Source organism: Toxoplasma gondii, chromosome X, assembly GCF_000006565.2.
Source record: "Toxoplasma gondii ME49 chromosome X, whole genome shotgun sequence".
Classification (NCBI taxonomy): Eukaryota; Apicomplexa; class Conoidasida; order Eucoccidiorida; family Sarcocystidae; genus Toxoplasma; species Toxoplasma gondii.
The window spans coordinates 6447600-6465179 of record NC_031478.1 but is presented as its reverse complement, the minus strand read 5'-3'; the positions used below and the strand labels follow the sequence as shown (position 1 = coordinate 6465179).

General features: G+C 56.8%; 2 protein-coding genes across 2 annotated transcripts; one reads left to right on the top strand and one right to left on the bottom strand.

The window, feature by feature from the left end:
- Positions 1 to 52: 52 nt before the first annotated feature.
- TGME49_214740 (hypothetical protein) lies at positions 53 to 8276 on the bottom strand. Its single transcript, XM_002370754.2, has one exon. The coding sequence runs from the start codon at positions 5653 to 5655 to the stop codon at positions 949 to 951; it is 4707 nt and encodes a 1568-aa protein (XP_002370795.1). The 5' UTR covers positions 5656 to 8276; the 3' UTR covers positions 53 to 948.
- A 1310-nt stretch (positions 8277 to 9586) lies between these two features.
- Positions 9587 to 17528, top strand: TGME49_214630 (hypothetical protein). Its single transcript, XM_018779659.1, has 3 exons — positions 9587 to 14027; positions 14586 to 15244; positions 15861 to 17528. Exons 1-3 carry the CDS (start codon positions 10644 to 10646, stop codon positions 16474 to 16476), a joined length of 4659 nt encoding a protein of 1552 aa, XP_018635724.1. The 5' UTR covers positions 9587 to 10643; the 3' UTR covers positions 16477 to 17528.
- The last annotated feature ends 52 nt before the right edge of the window (positions 17529 to 17580 follow it).

Here is a 17580-nt window from a genome sequence, read left to right as displayed (position 1 = left end):
GCTTCCAGGAACTCTTAATTTTTCCGAGATGTCAGACACAAAGACGCCCTCAGCCAAAACAGGGGCTTCGCCCTTGTTCTCAGATTCCACGAAAACAGACTAACATTTGAATCAACTGAAAGTATGCAGTGTCAGTGTTCTCAACGGTAAGAAGGAGCTGAATGGAGCCGGAAACTCCGCGAATCTGTTGCGCAGACGTCAACGGGTCGTGAGGGTCCTTGGCTTTGCACAAATGCCATGGAAGAATAAGAACACTACACTTCGCTCGAAGCAGGAACTCGCTGTTCTCCTCAACTGCCACAGAAGAGTAGGAACCTTGGATGCATCGAGAAAACTTTGGATGTGTGATTCGAGTTTGTGGGGAACTCAGTTGAAGTGCACGTAGAAGGCAGTCCGGATTCTTTCGCTCGCGCCAGGCGTGGAGGGCGAACCCAGTCCGGGTCCACGAAACTCTGCCCGGTTACGTATCCCTTGAAAAAGAATAAAACGGCGCAGGTGACTGCCTCTTGCATCTTCAGAAACTCTTCTTCCCAGCCGATCCGGCTAGCGAATCTGTTCGAAACTCGCTTCCGTCTCCGCCTGTGCTCGCCACGAGTTGCCATCCCGGGGAAGGCTTCGAGGGTCTGTCTGTCTGTGGCAATGCAGCGAAGGCAATCCACGAAATATGGATAGCAAATGAAGACGTGATGACAAGTTAACCGCAGAGCGCGGCGACACAGAGGAAGACGTCTCACGCCAGACGGAAAGAGAGAAGAGATACAGCGAGTTTGAAAGCAAGAACAGTGGAGAAGGCAGCAGGCAGGTGAGAACGAGCTGGAGACGCAGCGACGAACAGAAGAGACACAGCAAAGCGCAACGTAAGACTCGAGAGGCGGCCGAGCACAAACACGCAGAGTGCAATCGAAAAAACACCCATCTGTTTCGTTTGTTTCGTCCACCGAAGCGTCCTCAGTCTTCTTCTCCTTCTTCTTTCTTCTCTTCATCTCTTCCGTCTCCTCCGTCGCGCGCCCCACGATACCCCAGATGCCCATGGTGGGGGCCTGCGCCGCCGCCTGGCCTTCCAACGGACGTATTGCTTCCAGGCGCGGCAGGCCCCGCGCTGTTGTCTCTCTCGCCACCACTCCCGTCGGAGACCTCGCCCTCTTCCTCTTCCTCCTCGTCCCGCGTCCGGTCTCTCCGCGCAGAACCACAGCCGTGGTACCCCACATGGTGAGTCTCCGTCTGAGGGGGCGCGCCGGGCCTTCCGTAGAAGGCTCCTCTCTCCTTCGCTTCGGCCTGCACGGCCGCCGCACTCTCTGGGCCCCGGGGCTGCCCTCCGCGCCCCGCCGGCGGCCGGAAGGGCGCGAAGAATCCGGGAGGGCGCCGTGGGTCGCAGGGGAGAGAAGAGAAGAAAGGGACAGGCGGCATGTGCGCCTGGCTTGGGTTTCGTCCTGGCCCGCGCTGAGGCGTCTCGGGGGGCGGTGGCGGCGGAATCGCAGCTTCACAGAGGACTTGGCCCATGAGGTGCATCGACGGGCGCAGGCGCTGGCCCCTGGCTGCTTGGGGCGAAGGCCCATGCTCGGGGGCGGCGGAACTCGCCCCGCCGCCGGGCAGAGCCCAAAAGGGCCCGCGGGTCTGGGCGCCAAACTGTCCGGTGTCGCGGGTCTCGGCCGCCCTCTCGCCGTCACGCGGGAGGAACGGCGGCCGCTGGTGGCCGAAACCTCGAGGGCGAGGGCCCTTCCACTCGCCCCGCTTCGGGCACCCAACACTCGTCAGCGTCTGACAGCCGACCTCCCCGGAGACAGGGTCTCCGGGTCGACCGGCCCGTTGGGCTCCACTGCCCCACCGCGACGCCTGGCTGCCCTCGCGGTCGGAGCCGAACGCCGGGCCAGGCCGGTTGAAGCGTGGAAAGGCAGCTTGCGACGCGGGCGGAAACTCTGGGTGTGGCGTAGGGCGCTGAGGGAGCGCACGAGCGGGGGGGCTCGGCTGGGGACCGTGTCGAGGGGAGAGAGTAGGACCGACGGAGACATCGCCGATTCGCGCCTGCGGCGACTCGGGGAACTTCTGCGGTGCAGGGCCCGTGAGCCACGGATCGACTTCCTCAAGGCTTTTCGGGCGCGTCCCCCTTTTCTCTTGGCCCCCAACGGATCCCGCGACTGGCTCATCTTCCAAGTCATCGAGCATTCTGGTTTTCTTTCGGGGAATTCGTGGAGTGTTCGCGTCGAGAATAAAGGACCCCGAACTCGGGCCCATTCCTTCGCCCCCTCGACTTCGGGAGTCGGCAACGAAGAACTTCTTCTCTCTCTTTCTGCACTCGAGGGCTGAAGCCTCCGCGAACTTGGTCTTCTTCTTCTCTTCGCGCGACAGGTTCTCGCCCTGGGGCGCCCCCGAGGGAAGAGAGGAAGAGAGGCGGTTACACGACTCCGGACTCGCAGGATCTGTGGAGACCTGAGAGCGCCTCACCACTGACGACGGAGAAAGGGGCTCGAGATCAGCTTCTTTTCTTGGTTTACGCTTCCGCTTGGGCTCGACCTGCTCGTCTGTCTCCCCCCGAGACAAACCCTCGGCGTCCGACGCATCTCCTCCGGAGGTCGGAGGCCGCATTTGTTCCCGACCGCGCTTCTTGCCCTTGTGTTCCACGTCGCCGTCAGACTCTGCAGACAACTCGCGCCGCTTCTTCCTATCCTTTTTCTTCCTCTTCAGTGAACGCTCCACGTCGCCCCCGCTCTTATTCTCACCATTCACTGTTCCTGTCTCCACTTCAGGCTTCACCTCAGTAACTCTGGGGACTTCAGCCACGCCGAATCCGGGAGTTTCGCTCCCTTGCGAAAATAGTTGTTCCCCTGTTCGCTCCGTGTGTTCCTCCTGCCTCTTGCTGTCCTCCTGACACTCAGGGCGACGCTGCCCATGCGTTTCAAAGCCCCCTTCCAGCTGACCCCTCTCTGAGGTCTCGCCTTCCGCGCGAAGCCTCTGGAGGTGAGACACCACGCCCTGTTCGCCTCTTCGGGAACCGGCTTCAAGTTCCCCCTTCCGCTCGACTTTGCCGCCTACAAATTCTCCATCAGGTTGTTTCACGGCGTCTCGTTCTCCGTCTCGAGCTCCCAAGGCCCCAGCCTCAGCTGGCGACTCCAGGCCGACGCCTGCAAACCTCAGTCTCTCCGGAGGCGGCTGCGACGAGTCGGTCACAGGCGAGGCTGAGACGAGCAGCGACGCGAGGCGCCTGGAAGACTCGATCTTCGTTCCGGTCCCTTCGCCTCCAACTCGAGCTTCTCTCAGATTCCGCGGGATGAAGCTGGACCCTTCCATGTCGAATGGCTGCGGGAAGGCCGAGCGCCACTTTCGCATTTGATGCAGAAGCTGTTCCTGTCGACACCGCAAAAAAATCGGCGCATTCTGAGGAGAAATCCCTCCTCGCCAGACCTCTGCGGCCCTCGCACCCTCGCCCGACGCGCCAGCCTCCTGGCTGGGCCCGCCGCCGCGGCGCCGTCTCTCGACCGCGGTCGTGAGGCCCCACAACTCACCTCGCGAGCTCGTCTCCGCTCCAGGCGCACCCGCGCCTTGGAGGAGACCCAGCGGAGACAGGCTGTCGGGTCCTAGAGGAGCAGAACACCCAGTTGAGTCCACTGCCTCTCGGGAGAAAGCTCCGCCGATTCGCATGCCCGCGTCGAGCCGTAGCGCCTGGTGAGCATGTAGCGCTGCCGTGAGCGAACAGCAGAGTCGCTGGAGAGCCTCGAGACGCTGGACGGGATTCAGCGCCGGTAGACCCGGGCTGTGTTTCGCGGCCATGAAAGCGAAGTCGTCGACCGACAGGATGTGCTCAAAGAAAGTCGCCAGAGTGCGAGAAGCCGCTAGACACGCGGGGACTTCCACAGCGACAGACGAAGCTCGCGAGCTGCCTCGGGCGCCCCCCTTCATGCGACTTTCTCCGAGAGCAGACAAGACAGCGCGGAGCGCCGCCGCCTCTTCACTCGCCGACGTCGACGAACGAGAGGAAGGACAAACGCGCGCACCCGACCTCGCACCTAAAGAAGAGAGAGACGAAGAAGAGGAAGAAGAGGAAGACGACGAAGAAGAGGAAGAAGAGGAAGAAGAGGAGGGCGGGAGACGGAGAGGTAAGCGACAGGACGGTGGACTGTGGGTGTCGCGGTCTCTCTGAGGTTCGATCGGGTTTGTAGGACGCAGCTGGGGGGTGGAGGCGGCTGAAGTGGATTCAAGCAGAGAGAACGAGTTGTAGATATCGTCCGGGATCAGAGAACACCAGTCTGCAGAGCTGACAGTTGATTCCGACGATCCTCTCCTTGAACCCCTACCTATCTTGCACGCAAGACCTTCTGCGCCTTCTTGGCGAGGCCAGGTCTTCTCTATTCCTCGAGGTCCACAGCGAGTCTCCGCGCCTCGCGTCGGGAGGGAACTCAAGCCTAGGTGCTTGGTCGACTTCTTAGAAGCCACGCTCTCGTCGTCGACTCGAGAGAGCCCTGCGGAATCCCTTTCAGTCTCGAAGGGAGCACAGGCTTCTTGGTTTACACCCTCGGCGTCTGCAGGCCTGCTGAGAGACTGAGGCGGAGCTCCGCCACCGTCTCTGGAGTGGCGAACAGGATCCGGAAGAGCAGGCCCTACGCCCGGCCTCCCTTTCGGCGCTCGTGCTCGCGGCCTCGTCTCTCCGCCGCCTTTCTTCTTCGCCCCCTTTCCGCCTCCTCTCACATGCATGTGCTCCTCTCGCTTGCCTTCTTCCCCCAGGTGCTCGTTTTCGACCTGCTGCTCTGTCTCGCTTCTCTCGGGGCCACTGTCTCCTTCGCCTCTGCGCGTCCCCGCGGGGAGCGACCAGCCGCTTCCTTCACTTTGACCCGCGTCCTGGCGAGGAAAGCTGAACGCAGCAACCCCAGATTGATGAGGAGCTACAGACGGATGAGGCGCAAGAGAAGAATGAGGAGCAACAAACTGATGAGGGGAGAGAGAAGGATGAGGACCTACAAACTGATGAGGCGCAAGAGAAGGATGAGGACCTACAGATTGATGAGGAGCTACAGACTGATGAGGAGCTACAGACTGATGAGGCGCAAGAGAAGGATGAGGAGCAAGAGAAGGATGAAGAGGAAGAGCAGCGGCGTCAGCACTGCTTCGTTCTCGATAAAACTCAGGAAGATTCGCAGCTTCGTGCATGGCGGCAAACACCGCTGCTCTCTGTCTCTGTTGATTGAATCGCAGGTGCTGGAGAGAGACGCTGGCGGCGCATCCAGGCAGAAGGCCCGCGCCTGCGCCTTCTCTCCACAGAGGCCTCGCCTCGGCCCCCGCATGAAACGCTGCACCTGGGTGTTCAGACCCGCACTGAGTCTGGGCGTTGGGCGAGAAGAAGCGTTCGCAGTTCTGCGAGAGGCCGATGCCCTGAGTCGGCGGAAGGCCCACTGGTTCGCATGCATGCGCGTAGAGCTCTCGCTGCGGCACTAGGTGGCTGTTCGCGCGACTGGCGAAACCCACGCGGTCGTAGAACTGCGCCTGTGTGTGGGCTGGCGCGTCTCGAGGGCCACTGTCTCCGCGGCGAGGAGACAGGGACTGTGGGGCGATCTGCGTGGCGCAGGAGGCCCAGGGTCCGCCCTCGAGCTCAGCCGCGAGGTCCCCACACTGGGGCGAAGGCCCCAGGCGCTGATCAAGGCTCTGGAGGCGCGCCGGGGGATCCATCGGAGATGGCGCCCTTCGCCAGGATCTAATTCATCGGGGGCGAGGACAGTGGGAGAAAGAGATAAAAGACCGGAGGCCGAAGCGACGAAGGGAGAAGATGGATAAACACAAAGGGAGGAGACAAGGAGAAGAGTGAGGGAGATGTCGAGGAGAGTGTTGTTGTCAGAATGACAGAAGTCGAGCGGCGGAAACGGCTGGTGAGAGAGAATGTTCCTACGTTTCCCTGCTGACAGGCCTTCTGAAAAGAAGGGCATAAGAGACTCCGAAGAAGGCAGGAATCCGACGACGAAGGTCTTCGCAAGACATCGGGGAGAAGAGGCAGCGGGGGTCTCCCCCTCGGTCTCCGTGACGCCGTGCTGGTGGACGCCCCCCTCGTTTTGTGCGTTTTCTGCTGGTCTGTTGAACTCGAGAGAGAAGAGAGAGAAGAGAGAGAAGAGAGAGAAGAGAGAGAAGAGAGAAAAGAGAGAAAAGAGAGAAAAGAGAGAGGCCCTTCACGGCGGCTCTGCGGCGTTGTGTGGCAAGAGCAGACACGACGCTGTAGTAGCGGAGGTAGACGGCAGCAGAGCCAGGAGAAGGCACAAAGGCAACGGGCGAAGGAGAAGGGCAGAGATGGGAGAGGACGGAAGCGAAGGAAACCAGCGAAGAGAAGGCAAAGCGGAGAAAGAAAAACGCGGAGAGAGGATAGCCACCTGTCGGAGCCGCCGCGTTCGCTCCCAGGCAGGGGAGACACGCGGGAGACAGCGAAAGCACCGTGGCAACCGCGCCAGTCAGTGCGATTTTGAGCGCGTCTGCGTCCCCGCAATGACAGGGAAGGAAACGAAAGTGACGTGGAACTCGAGAGAACAAGTGAGAAGGGCAGAAACAGGAAAAGCAAGCGCCAGAGCAGAGCAGCGAAACACGGCGAAAGTTCAGAGGGCGAAAAGTCACAGAGTTGGGTGGAAAAAAGGGAGCTGAAAAGCGGGAAAAGCAAACTTCTTTCGAGAGTCAAGAAAAGACGAAGAAACATCTCGCCTTCGGGAACGCGTTCCACTGAGATGTGCATCGAAGAAACTTGGAAAGCACAAGACGTGGAAGATTTCGCAGGGACAAGAGATGCGGACAGCAGAGAGTCTGTCTTTTCGCTGTTCTTCGCTAGCGCTCTCCTCGTCGAAAATACCGCGCAGGCGCGAGAAACTTGAGAGCTGCGATGCGGTGGAGCAGGTCACATCGTACCCCCTCAACTCCTTCTAAGTGTGCAGAACAAAAAGCAGATGAGGATAAACAATGCAGTCTCTCCAGACTTCCTGTCCTTCTTCCTTCGCTCCTGGTTTTTGTCGGGTCTCTGTTTTCGGGGAACCCCATCATCCGTATACGCTAAGTCCGCGCGGCGAATCACCGAGGCGATTTTAAATACTGCTCAACAAGGGAAGGCCGTTCGGTGAGACAGACGGATTCAAATGAGACGATGTACGAGAACGCAGAGACTTGTGGTCTCCAGCGTTTTCCTCTTCCTTGCCGCGAAGACTAGCGACACTGTTTATTTGGATTGTTCGCTGGGAGTCGGGTGCCCGGAGAGGCCAGAGAAACTTTCGCAAGTGGAACTTCGAACGCATGTGGTCACACCGTGTCCACGTTTCCTTCCTAAGCATGTTCCAACGAGGTCTCCTCTTGTTTCTGAGAAAGGTCTTCTCTCACGGGGAAAAGGAAAGTTCTCACTCTCAAGCAGCTGGACGAGACCTAGACATCGACAAGTCGCTCAACCAGCCGCGCAGCTGCATCTCGAATTGAGATCTTAGTACCTGCAAGAGCAACAGTCGTAACTTCCATCGCTGAGAAGCTTGTTCGCGCCTACACTTCTCCGTCGAAGCTGTGGGGATAAGGATCAGAGTGTAGCGGTCGTCAAGCACGCTGCGGGTTCTACACTTTTCCACCCTGCCTGCCGTACTCCCTTTCCTCTTTTTATTTGTTCTTACTCGGGTTCCAGTACGGAGCGAGACCAACCAACTAACTCAGGACCGTCTGACTCCCGCAGCAAACGCCCTAGACTGTCTACACAGCTGAAACTGGTGAACTTCGATCGTTACACCTGGCCGCCCGACCAACACGGTCTTTGAAAGGGGGTGTGTGCCAGGCGTCTGTCTCCGGAACTGCGACATGTCAGTTGCTCCCGCTCTGCTTCTCCCTAAAAGGCAGCATGCCTTCGTCTCTGGTAACGTTTTTTCTCAGTGCCTTCGGGGGGTGTTGAAGTCTTTACGGGACGCCTCGAGATAGTGTAGATAGTGTAGTTGCGAATAAAAAGCAGACACACCCCGGCGAGAAAGCTGAGACAACCGTCTGCACAGTCCTCCTCGCTTCTACACTTCTCCTTTTTTGGTGCGGTAAAGGACGCTGGCTCTCGAGAGTGTGTCTGAGGAGGAAGGTGCAAGTGAGGCCGAGTGGTATGGTCCTTGAAAGTCGCAGCCGTTGTTAGCAGAGATCGCCTGGTTCGTACACACCTGTCGGAGGTCTGCAAATCGCCAACGCGGCAGTTCCCCCCTTCTCCGCATTCGTTTCTCGGGGAGAGAACGACATCACTCAGAGTCACCGTGTGCAGCTCTCATTGAATAGAGGAGAATCTTTCGAACATCCATGTGTGACACCGCAGAGAGAGTGAACGCTTTACAGAGCGACCTGCGAGATCCCTCGTAGAAGACGGAGGACTTCAGCAGCCCCACACCAACGGAGTTACGGGTGAAGAAGAAACTTCTCAAACCTCTTTCCTTCAAGCGGTAGATATGTGCGTAATGAATGAGTCAAACACAAAACCTTGCGAAACAAGCTTGCGTCCATTTAAGCTTTGTGTGACACTGCTTAGAGCATTCGCAGACTTCCTGACGCTTTCCAAGCTGCCTGTGTCGAACCCGAATACAAGGCTGGACGGAGACCTGACTCAACGCATTCTTCGTGCGAGTCGAAAGCCACAAATTACGCAAACATCTACCGCTTGAAAGACAGAGGTTTGAGAAGTTTCTTTTGCACCTCTGACTCCGTCGGCCTGGGGCTGCAGAAGTTCTCCGTCTTCATGTACACACACCGCCAGGCTGTGTCAAGGTGCCCCACGACAGCTCAAGGGTCGGCTTCCACTTTGACGTCCTGTTTTCGGCGTCACAAGTGGATTACTCGTGTCACGCATTTTCACAGCGAGAGAAGGCGACTACGCAGACGCCGAAATGCTGTGTAATCTCGTCCTCTTCTTGTCTAACTTGTTACAAGCCTCGCAAGAATCTCTGCCAAGCACCCACCTCATCAGAAAGGCTCGCCACTAAGCTGCAGAGGCATGTGTGTCACACTCCAATTTGACTCTAAAGATGGAAGCCTTCCGAAAGCGCCGAAAGAAGACGGATGGAAGTCCCTCCCTTTCCTGAAGACTTCTTTCCTGCGGCACTCTTTCCTGTCTTCTTCTGTACCACGGATTCGCTGCGAAGAAGTTGAAGTCTTGACCGCAGAACTACTCGGGTGAATCTCGGCTGTGTCTTCTTAGTGGGATGGTCACGATGCATACTCTCTCTGTTCCACTTTTTTCGCTCTGCCTTTCTGTCCACAGATTTGCTTGCACAAAACTGTCCTTTTTGCGCGTCTAGAGTGAATGTGGCCAACGCGCGGTACTACAGGTGAAGAGGAGAGACTTTTTGCCACGCAGTCTTATCACCAACGAGACGGCGTCCTCCCAAAATGCAGGTATAACGTCCACACACAAAATCGACGAATGTCTGTCGCCGTCGCGCCACCTTTAGATAACGACGAAAAAGCGAGAGGAAGTTCTGCATGTTGCAGAGAGTCAGAGATTCTTTTCCTCCGGTTTGTTGTGACTCCACCAGTGTGTCTCGTCACGAAAAAAACGCAGACCAGCGAGCAGCGACACTGTGCACGCACCAGCTGTTGCGCAGGACACCGATGTTTTCCGACGCATGGAGAAACGGTTTAGACTTCCCGCTTTCGTTTGCGCTTTCTTCTCCAAATGGACGAGGTGGAAAACGCTTTTTGCCGATACCCGATGCGAGATTGCAGTTTGAATCACGCCTCCGTCTCGCACTTCCTCACCCTTCCTGCCCGAGGAAGTCGCGGCAGATGCGGGCTGAGTTTCTTTTCTCGCAGCGACGGCGAGAAACAGCCGGTTCACCGCGAGCTTTTTTCTTTTCGTGCTCCCTCTGCACCTCAGTAAATTCGCGTTCTGAACCAGACACTGCGAAAACCCACAGGTGCTTTTTCAGTCCTGCCTCTGTCTGAATCTCCCGTTACCGGGTGTACATACACCTGGACGGAGGCGCCAGCCAGCTCGCGGGGTTTCCACGAAAGCGCGTTCCACCTTTTGCCCGTTTTTTTTTGCGCCGCGTCTTCGAGGTTTCTCCGCCAACGCGGCCTCAAGGGTCTGTAAAGCATCGGCGCAGCCTTCTTTTTTCCTCGAGATCTTTCTTCAACTCTGACCTTGTGTACAAGACAACCGCTTCGTGGCGCCCTCGTCACAGAGGGGGGCTGCACACACTTTGTCAGGAACCAGGCTGTTTCCTTTTTCGTTTTCGATTCTATTCTTCTTGTGCAGCTATCGACCCAGCGCTTATCTTGGTTTCTTCCTCCTAATCGCTTTCCAACTCAAGTAGGACAACTTTTCGACTCTCCCGTCCGTCGCACGCCGACAGACTTCTCGACCCTCAACTCACTCGCGTCTCTCCGCTGCTTCTTTCATGTCTTCCTCCTTTCGAAAGGGCGTCGAGGCCCTCCCTCGTTTCCCCCTGTCTTCTCACTTCCTTCCTTGCTTCTGAAAACGGCACCTTTTCGCGGATCGCTGTCGTCTTGGATGGCAGACGGTTTACCGAGTTCTCGAATTTTTCTGCAGCAGAAACTCTCCTTCGTCCTTGCCTCGGCTCCCTTTTTTCCTCTCTCCTCGGCCTCCCTTCCTCTCCCTGTTGCCGTCCTTTCTTCTTTTCTCCCTCCGTGCCCTTCTGCTTTTCGCCTGTTCTCCTCGAGTCGCCATGTCAAGACGAGCTCTGTCTCGCGACCCGGCGCACTCGAATGACAGGGAACCGCGGCTGAACCGCGAGCAAGGAAATTGCCTGCCCCTTCGTCCGTCTGCCTGTTCGCCGCATGTAGTCCTCAGAGACCAGGCTGATGGAGACCGGCTGCATGCAGCCGGTCTCCATCAGCCACCCTCCCAGGACACAGGCGACTTGCCTCGCTTTCGTCTCCGTCCTAGGCTCGTCGCCTCTACGGCAACTGCGCCCCAGGCATCCACCGGCCTCGCTGCTTCCTCCTCTGTCTCCGGGGTCTCTTCAGTATCGCATGTCTCCTTTTCTGCATGCATGCAGTCTCGCATGGTGCGTGGAACCTGCTGTTCGAACCGCGGAGAGCAAGGGCCGCAGATCGAAGTGTTTGAGCGCTTTCCTAAAAGACAGAGCATTCCACAAGCGGCTGTCCCTCCCGATGACTCTGGAGGCAGTCCTCCTCACTTCAAGTCGCCACAAATCGTTCAGAACTGTCTCCTTGTCTCTTCTCTTTCCTCCTCTTCTTCCGATGATTTTCTGGCTTCGTCTGTCGCCTCTCCTCCGCAGGACGGATGCAAGCCCTGCACCGCCAGGGAGACCGAGGCTGCGTCAGGTGGACATACACCTGGCGTGCGGCGAGTTTCTTCTCGCGGTCGACCTGCGACACTGCGCCGGGCGACTGAGAGCTCGAGCAGCGGCGAATCCTTCTTCCCCGGAAATGTGTACGAAGCTTCTGCCTTTTCTCTCCCTCGAAAGGAAGAAACTTGTCTTCTGCGGCTGGGCGCGCCAGTGTGGAGTCCTCCTCGTTCACCGGTAGCTAGAGCACGATGTCATTCTTCAGCGGCCCCATGCACACAAGCAGAGTCGCCTGCGAAAGCCGCTTGGTTTTTTTCGACACCCCGGCCATCGTTTCCCCCTTCGTGTTCCGCCCTTCTCTCTGGCGTCTCTCCTGATGTCTCCTTGTCTCCTCTCCGACCTTCCGGCTTCTGCGAGTCGCCTCACACCGACGAACTCGCGCCGACAGTTCGGTGCAGCGTGGCGACCGTCTCAGCTGAGACAGAACGCGAGGAGGAAAAGAGGCCTGTTTTAGATCGAGATTCTCTTGCTTTTCGTGACGACGCGTCCTCGTTTCGCTTCCGTGCTTCGACAGAGACGAAAACGACGGTCCCCCCTTCCTCCGGATCGCCTTCTTTCTCCACCACCACCGCCTCTTCCTTTCTCTTTCCCTCTTCTTCTTTCTTGCCGCCTTCTTCTTCCTTTTCAAGTTCGTCGTCCTTTTCAACGTCTTCTTCTTCGTGTTCTCCCTTTCACACTGAGTCCTTTGCCGCCGCGCCTGACTGCATGCGCGAAGAGCCGAGTGTCTGTACAGGGGAGGAGGCGGAAGAGATGAGGCGACCCGACAGCTCGCGGGGCGCTGCCTGTACACTTGGGAGGAAGGCGGCGGCCGCGGCAGATATCGCGCGTTCTCCGCCTGTCGAGAATGTGCGAAGAAGCGCCCGTCTTCAAGAGCTTTACGCGAGAAGAAAACGAGAGAGCAGTCCGCCTGAAGGTCGTTCCTTGTCCGCTGCGTCTTCTTCGCATGCAGATGGCCCTCCCTCTCTCTCCACTGAGATCTCCGCATGCGGTGAAAGCCAAAGTCCGCCGGGAAACGGGTCGTTAGTGGCCGGAGAGTCTCGCTCTGCATGGCGCAGACACTGTCGACGCTCTTCGCCTCCGTCGTCGTTTTCTTTTTCTTCTGCTTCGCAGATAGACGAACAGCGGGCAGTGGAAAGCAGAAGTGTAACTCTTCTTTGCGGGGCTTCGTCGCCTGGCGCGGCTGCTTGCGCAGCGACACGGACGTCTTGCAAGCTCTCAGGAGATTTAAGGAAGCTCGATCGTGGAAGGAGATCAAGCGCAGACGAGGAAGCAGGGACCGCGAGAGAGAGCATAGGGGAGGACCTCTCGACCCCCGTCGGAGGTAGCTGCCTAGACCGCTTGAAGGAGGAGAGCGCCGAAGAGAGGAGACGAGAAGACGCGGAAGAGCGAGGAGAGAAGAAAGCACGGAGCTGTGCCGCTCACACGGTCCCCAAAGGACAGACACTCTGGGGAGACGCCGAGTCTGGAGCTCTGGTGGAGACTCGAGACGACAGACGAGAGAGGCTGCACACAGTAGTACATAGGAAGGCCCCCGCAACCGAGAAAACAGAGTCTGCGTTCGCCGCTTCTTTCTCTTCTTGGTTTCCGAGCTCGGGGTCGAATAAAGGCGGTGGCGCATCTCTCGTTTCTGTCGAGAGAGGAGGCAAGACCGAGCCCGGAGAGGCGCATTTTTGGACGGGAGAAGAAGACAGGATGGAGCAGAAACGCAGCTCTCTCTTTGTCACTTCCGTTGACGACGTTTTCCATGCTGGAAGAGAATTCGCCCCGCTTGCTTCGGCGCAGCTCACCCGAGACACTGTCTCCTTTTCGAGCTCCCGAAAGAAACAGGGCAGCCAGGCAGCAGGCTCCGCTGAGCCTCCCGCGGAGGTAGCTCCACGGCGAGCTTCGCTGACAGAAGCCTCGAGAGAAGAAGGAAGCCAGGAGGCGACAGACACTGCAAGTGTCGAGTTTCCCTGCCCGCACTCGCTTCCTTCTTTCGCTGTCTCCTCGTTTTCCTCTTCGTCTTCCTCTCTTTCGTCTGAATATGCTTCTCCTCCCTCTTTTTCGTCTTCCTCTTCAGCCTCCAAGACGCCATCGTGTCGACTTTGTCTCTCGTCTTTCGTTCATCGGTCCTTCTCCTCTCGGACTCTCCAACTGCGACAGCAGCCAAACGTTCCTTCCGCCTCTTCTTCCTCCACTTCCCCCTCTTCTTCCTCCACTTCCGCCTCTTCTATCTGCACTTCCTCCTCCTCTTTCTCTTCTTCCTCCTCTTCCGTTTCCTCTTCCTTTTCTCCCTTTTCCTCCGCCATTTCTCTCTCTGTAGGCGACGAACAGATGTGTGGGGACAGGCGGTGGCCCGAGTTTGACGGTTCCGGCTGGTCTGCTTCTTCTCGTTTCCCCTCGTTTCCTCGTCTTTCTTCTACGTCCTCTCGCCTTGTGGCTTCCGATTCCCTCGCGGCCGCCGCCGCTCCGGCGTCTCCCGCGTCGCACCGCGCCCTGCGAGAAGTCGAGAGGAGCGACGAAGGAGAGCAGCTGGCGACTGGCGCGCAGCGGAGAGAGAGCGGGGGAAAGCGCACCTGGGCTTCCACACATGCGGAGAGAATCGACCTTTCCACAGCGAGCGCGGAAACGCGAGAGCTCTGCGTGACAGTCCCGGAGGCAGAGACTCCGAAAAGAGGACGCAGAGAAAGAGAGGCAAAGGAAATGACCATTCTCAGACGAGTGACGCTTGGAATTCTTCTCTTCTGCTTCATCCGCAAGGTAGACACAGAACGCTGAAGACACAAGGAAGGGAGAGACGCTGGGGGAACTCGAGGAAATTCTCATTCGCACAAGATGCCTCATGGGGTCAGGAAATACACCCACACTGTGTCGATAAAATCTGACATCCACACATAGACACAAAGATATAAATATATATATATATACATATATGTGTGTATCTATGCAAACATGTAGATGTAAATTTTGTCGAAAAAGGGTACTGTGTGATTTGTTAATGGAAACACGGTATGTGTAGGTGTTCGATTTTTTTTCACTGCTAAATTTACATGTCAGTTCATCCAGGCTCATCATATCTCCGCTCTGCACTTTCCTACCACTGGTTTCTATCTTTGTGTGATCTCCTCTTTGTCTTCTCTTCCAGTGTTCGTTCCATGTTCATTTTTTTAATCTCTCCTCTCTCTCTCTTCTTTCGCTTCTTTCTCTGTTCTCTCTCTTCTCTCTCTTCGCGCTTTTTCTTGACCCCTTTGTCTATCTTTGCTTCTGTTCCACTTCTCTGTATGTGTGAAGGCTCTTTTCTCTTTGCGACTCCTGCAGCTTCTGCTTCTCGCTTGGCAGTGGCCGCGGGCTCTGAGTGCGTCTCCGGAGAAGTTTGCGTTTTCGTCTGTTGATTTGTTCGACGAGAGCGAGGCGAAGTTTCGCAGAATCATGGAGGCGCTCGCAGCTGAGTTTCCTGAGCATCGACACCGGTTCCTGATTTCGGAGCCTCCCTCGTACGCGCCGCATGCGTTTTCGTCCTCGTCGTCTGCTAAACAAGAATACCCTTCAGCGGCGCCCTTCGTCTCGCTTCTTAGTGACTTTCTTTCGCGTTTCTCGTCACGCAGAGGCGCGTTCCGTCTGCCGGACGGCGACTTCTCGCTGGCAAGAAGAGAGGATCCCGGAACTGTGTCCACGGAAGACTCCTCGGCATTCGATGCGACAGAGGTCGAGACAGAGAAATCGGCGGCCGCGTCCTCTCTCTTTTACCAGATGAAGGCGTTTCTGTGGAGCCTGCCCTTTAGCTCGGCTACCGGTGCACCGCCTTCCGCGCTGTCGACGGACGAGAGCTTCGAGCAAGGCGAAAACGCAGATACGCAAGGCAGAGAAACAGGAGATACGAAAGAGAAGTTCCACTACAGATCGTGGAGAACGAGAACTCCAAAGACAGCGCCCTTAGCTGCCATCTGCTCTCTTCTTCTCCTCGTCTTTCGTTCCTGGTCAGACACAAGACAGCAGGCGAGGGGGGGGGGGGGGTGAAGGCGCGGAAGGGCGGCTAGAGGCGAGGAATAATTCAGATGGCATTCTTTGAGAAGTCGCTGACACTCCCCTTTTCGCAAGCATGACGAAGAGGCGACGCATTAACGAATTCACATGTGTTTAACAGGTGTAGTTTCACCCACACATAAATGCATATATATATATATATATATATATATATTAGTATATACATATGTATATAGATGTATATATATTTATGCCTGCGATGATATACAGGTACTTATCGATGTATCCAAATGCAAGTTTGTATATGTGTGCATGTGTTTGTTTACATCCGTAAACGCGTCTCTATGTGTGTATTAATACATGCATGCGGTGTCGATGTTTCTCTGTAGACATCCACTGATGTCTCTTGATAGAGATACATTTTTGTGTTTTTCGTTTGGACATCTGCGCTGGGCTTCAAACGTTTGGCTGGGGCGTCTCTCTGTGCTGCGTCTGTTTTGTGGTGAAGTACGGATGCTTCCCGGGTGTCTACCTCGCCGTCGCCTTGGTTCCTTTTCACGCTCGCCTCGGTGTCTCATGAGATTCCTTTCCTTTGTTTCTGCGTTGCAGGGGCGCTCTGGTGCGCTTCGTTTGTTCGTGGGTGGTTGCACCTCCGCTCGCGCTGCTCTTCCGGTTTTTCCTCTCCCTTCTCTTTCGACTGTCTCTCTCCTTCTTCTTCGTCGCAGCGACGTTCCTAGGGGTCGGCTCCTGTTTCCTGTTCCACCTTCGCGGCTTCTGCGCCCTCGCAGAGAGAGACAGGAGAGCGCCGCTCTCTCTTCCCAGTGCTTCCTCCCCTTTTCGTCTCTCGGCCTCAGGCTCTCTCGCGACAGAGACTTCCCCCCGACGGACGGAGAGCTTTGCTGCTGCGACACTGTCGGCTTCGCTGTTTGGCGACGAAGCGAAAACAGCGGAGGCAAGAGCCGCGTCTTCTCTGGGTGGGGAGGCAACCGAGACTTGCAGATCTTCGCTGCTGCATCTTGCTTCGTGCGCCTCCTCCGCGCGCCTCTGCGCCTCTGTAGCTCGGCCGCTTCTCCCCGTGGCTGCGTCGTTCCTCGCCCGGGCGTTGCATGCAGTTCCAGGCTGCCGGACGCCGAACGCGCTCCCGGAAGAGAGCAAAGGAGAGAACGAGAGAGAAGACCGAGGGAGCGGGGGTGAACAGATCGCAGCCGAGATGGAGAGAGAATAAGAATGGAGAGGGAGATGGAAACAGAAGAAAGAACAGGGACGGAGAGGAAGGGAGGAAAGAGGAGAGGTGCAGGGTGGCAGGCGACCGATGCACGTGAGAGGAAGGAGGGGAGAGAGCAGTCGGTTGTGGTTTCTCGAGAATAAGAAGCGACTGCGTAGAAGAGAAATTGAAAAGAGACGCGGAATGGGGAAGAGGAGGAACGCGTGGAAACGGAGATGGGCCAGACTTCTCACATGGTTACAGCAAGCACAGGTCTAGAGGGGACGGGGGGGTGACCGTGCATTCTGTCCGTGTGGAGGACTGCCTACTCAGTGTCGTAGGTATGTCTGTGTGTCTGTTTCTTGGATGAGAGGCGTTGGGGAGACGGAGGGAGGTCGGAAAAATCGATTTTTTAGTCACGCAGAGGAGAAGGCTGCAAGGTGAGACACGGAAAGGAGAGAAACGCGAAGGGGAACTTTTTGCGGAGTTGCAGGGAGGCTGTTTTTCTGCCTGTCGCAGGGGCGGAAAGAGGGAAGAAACGCTTTGAAGCAGGTACATCACGCACTCGTTTCTGATTAGGAGAGCGAAACTCGAGGATCTCCAGAGTCGTTCTGTAGCGATTGTTTAGCACAGAAACCGGGGAAAAGTGTAGACAATCAACGGCAGGCGGAGCTCCGCTGTGAGGAGCCTCATCTTGTGCGACCCAGGACGAATACGGTCGCGGCGGGGAATCGTGGCTGTTCTCACGCGCTCCTTTGTTCACAGAACGCAGCCCACCGCCGGCAGAGCACCGAGGCATGTCTCCTTGTAGGAGTGTGTATTATTTGAAGCGAGTCTGGAGACACACTGTCAAGCAAGAAGGTTTCTGTGCGAGAGAAAACGCTTTGGCTCTTGGTACACCGTAGTGATCTACGAAATGGAGGCTGAAACACAGACAGGGAGACCCCAAGCGAGTCCCGGCGCGCCTCTACACAACCTCCGCCGCCGTTTCTGCGTGTCTGAGTACTGACGGCAGTAAAGATGTTTCAAAAGGGGTGCTTCTCGGCCAATCTCAGCTTCCTCAATCCCTTGCAGGAATATATATATATATATATGTATATACATTGATATATACATGTACATAGA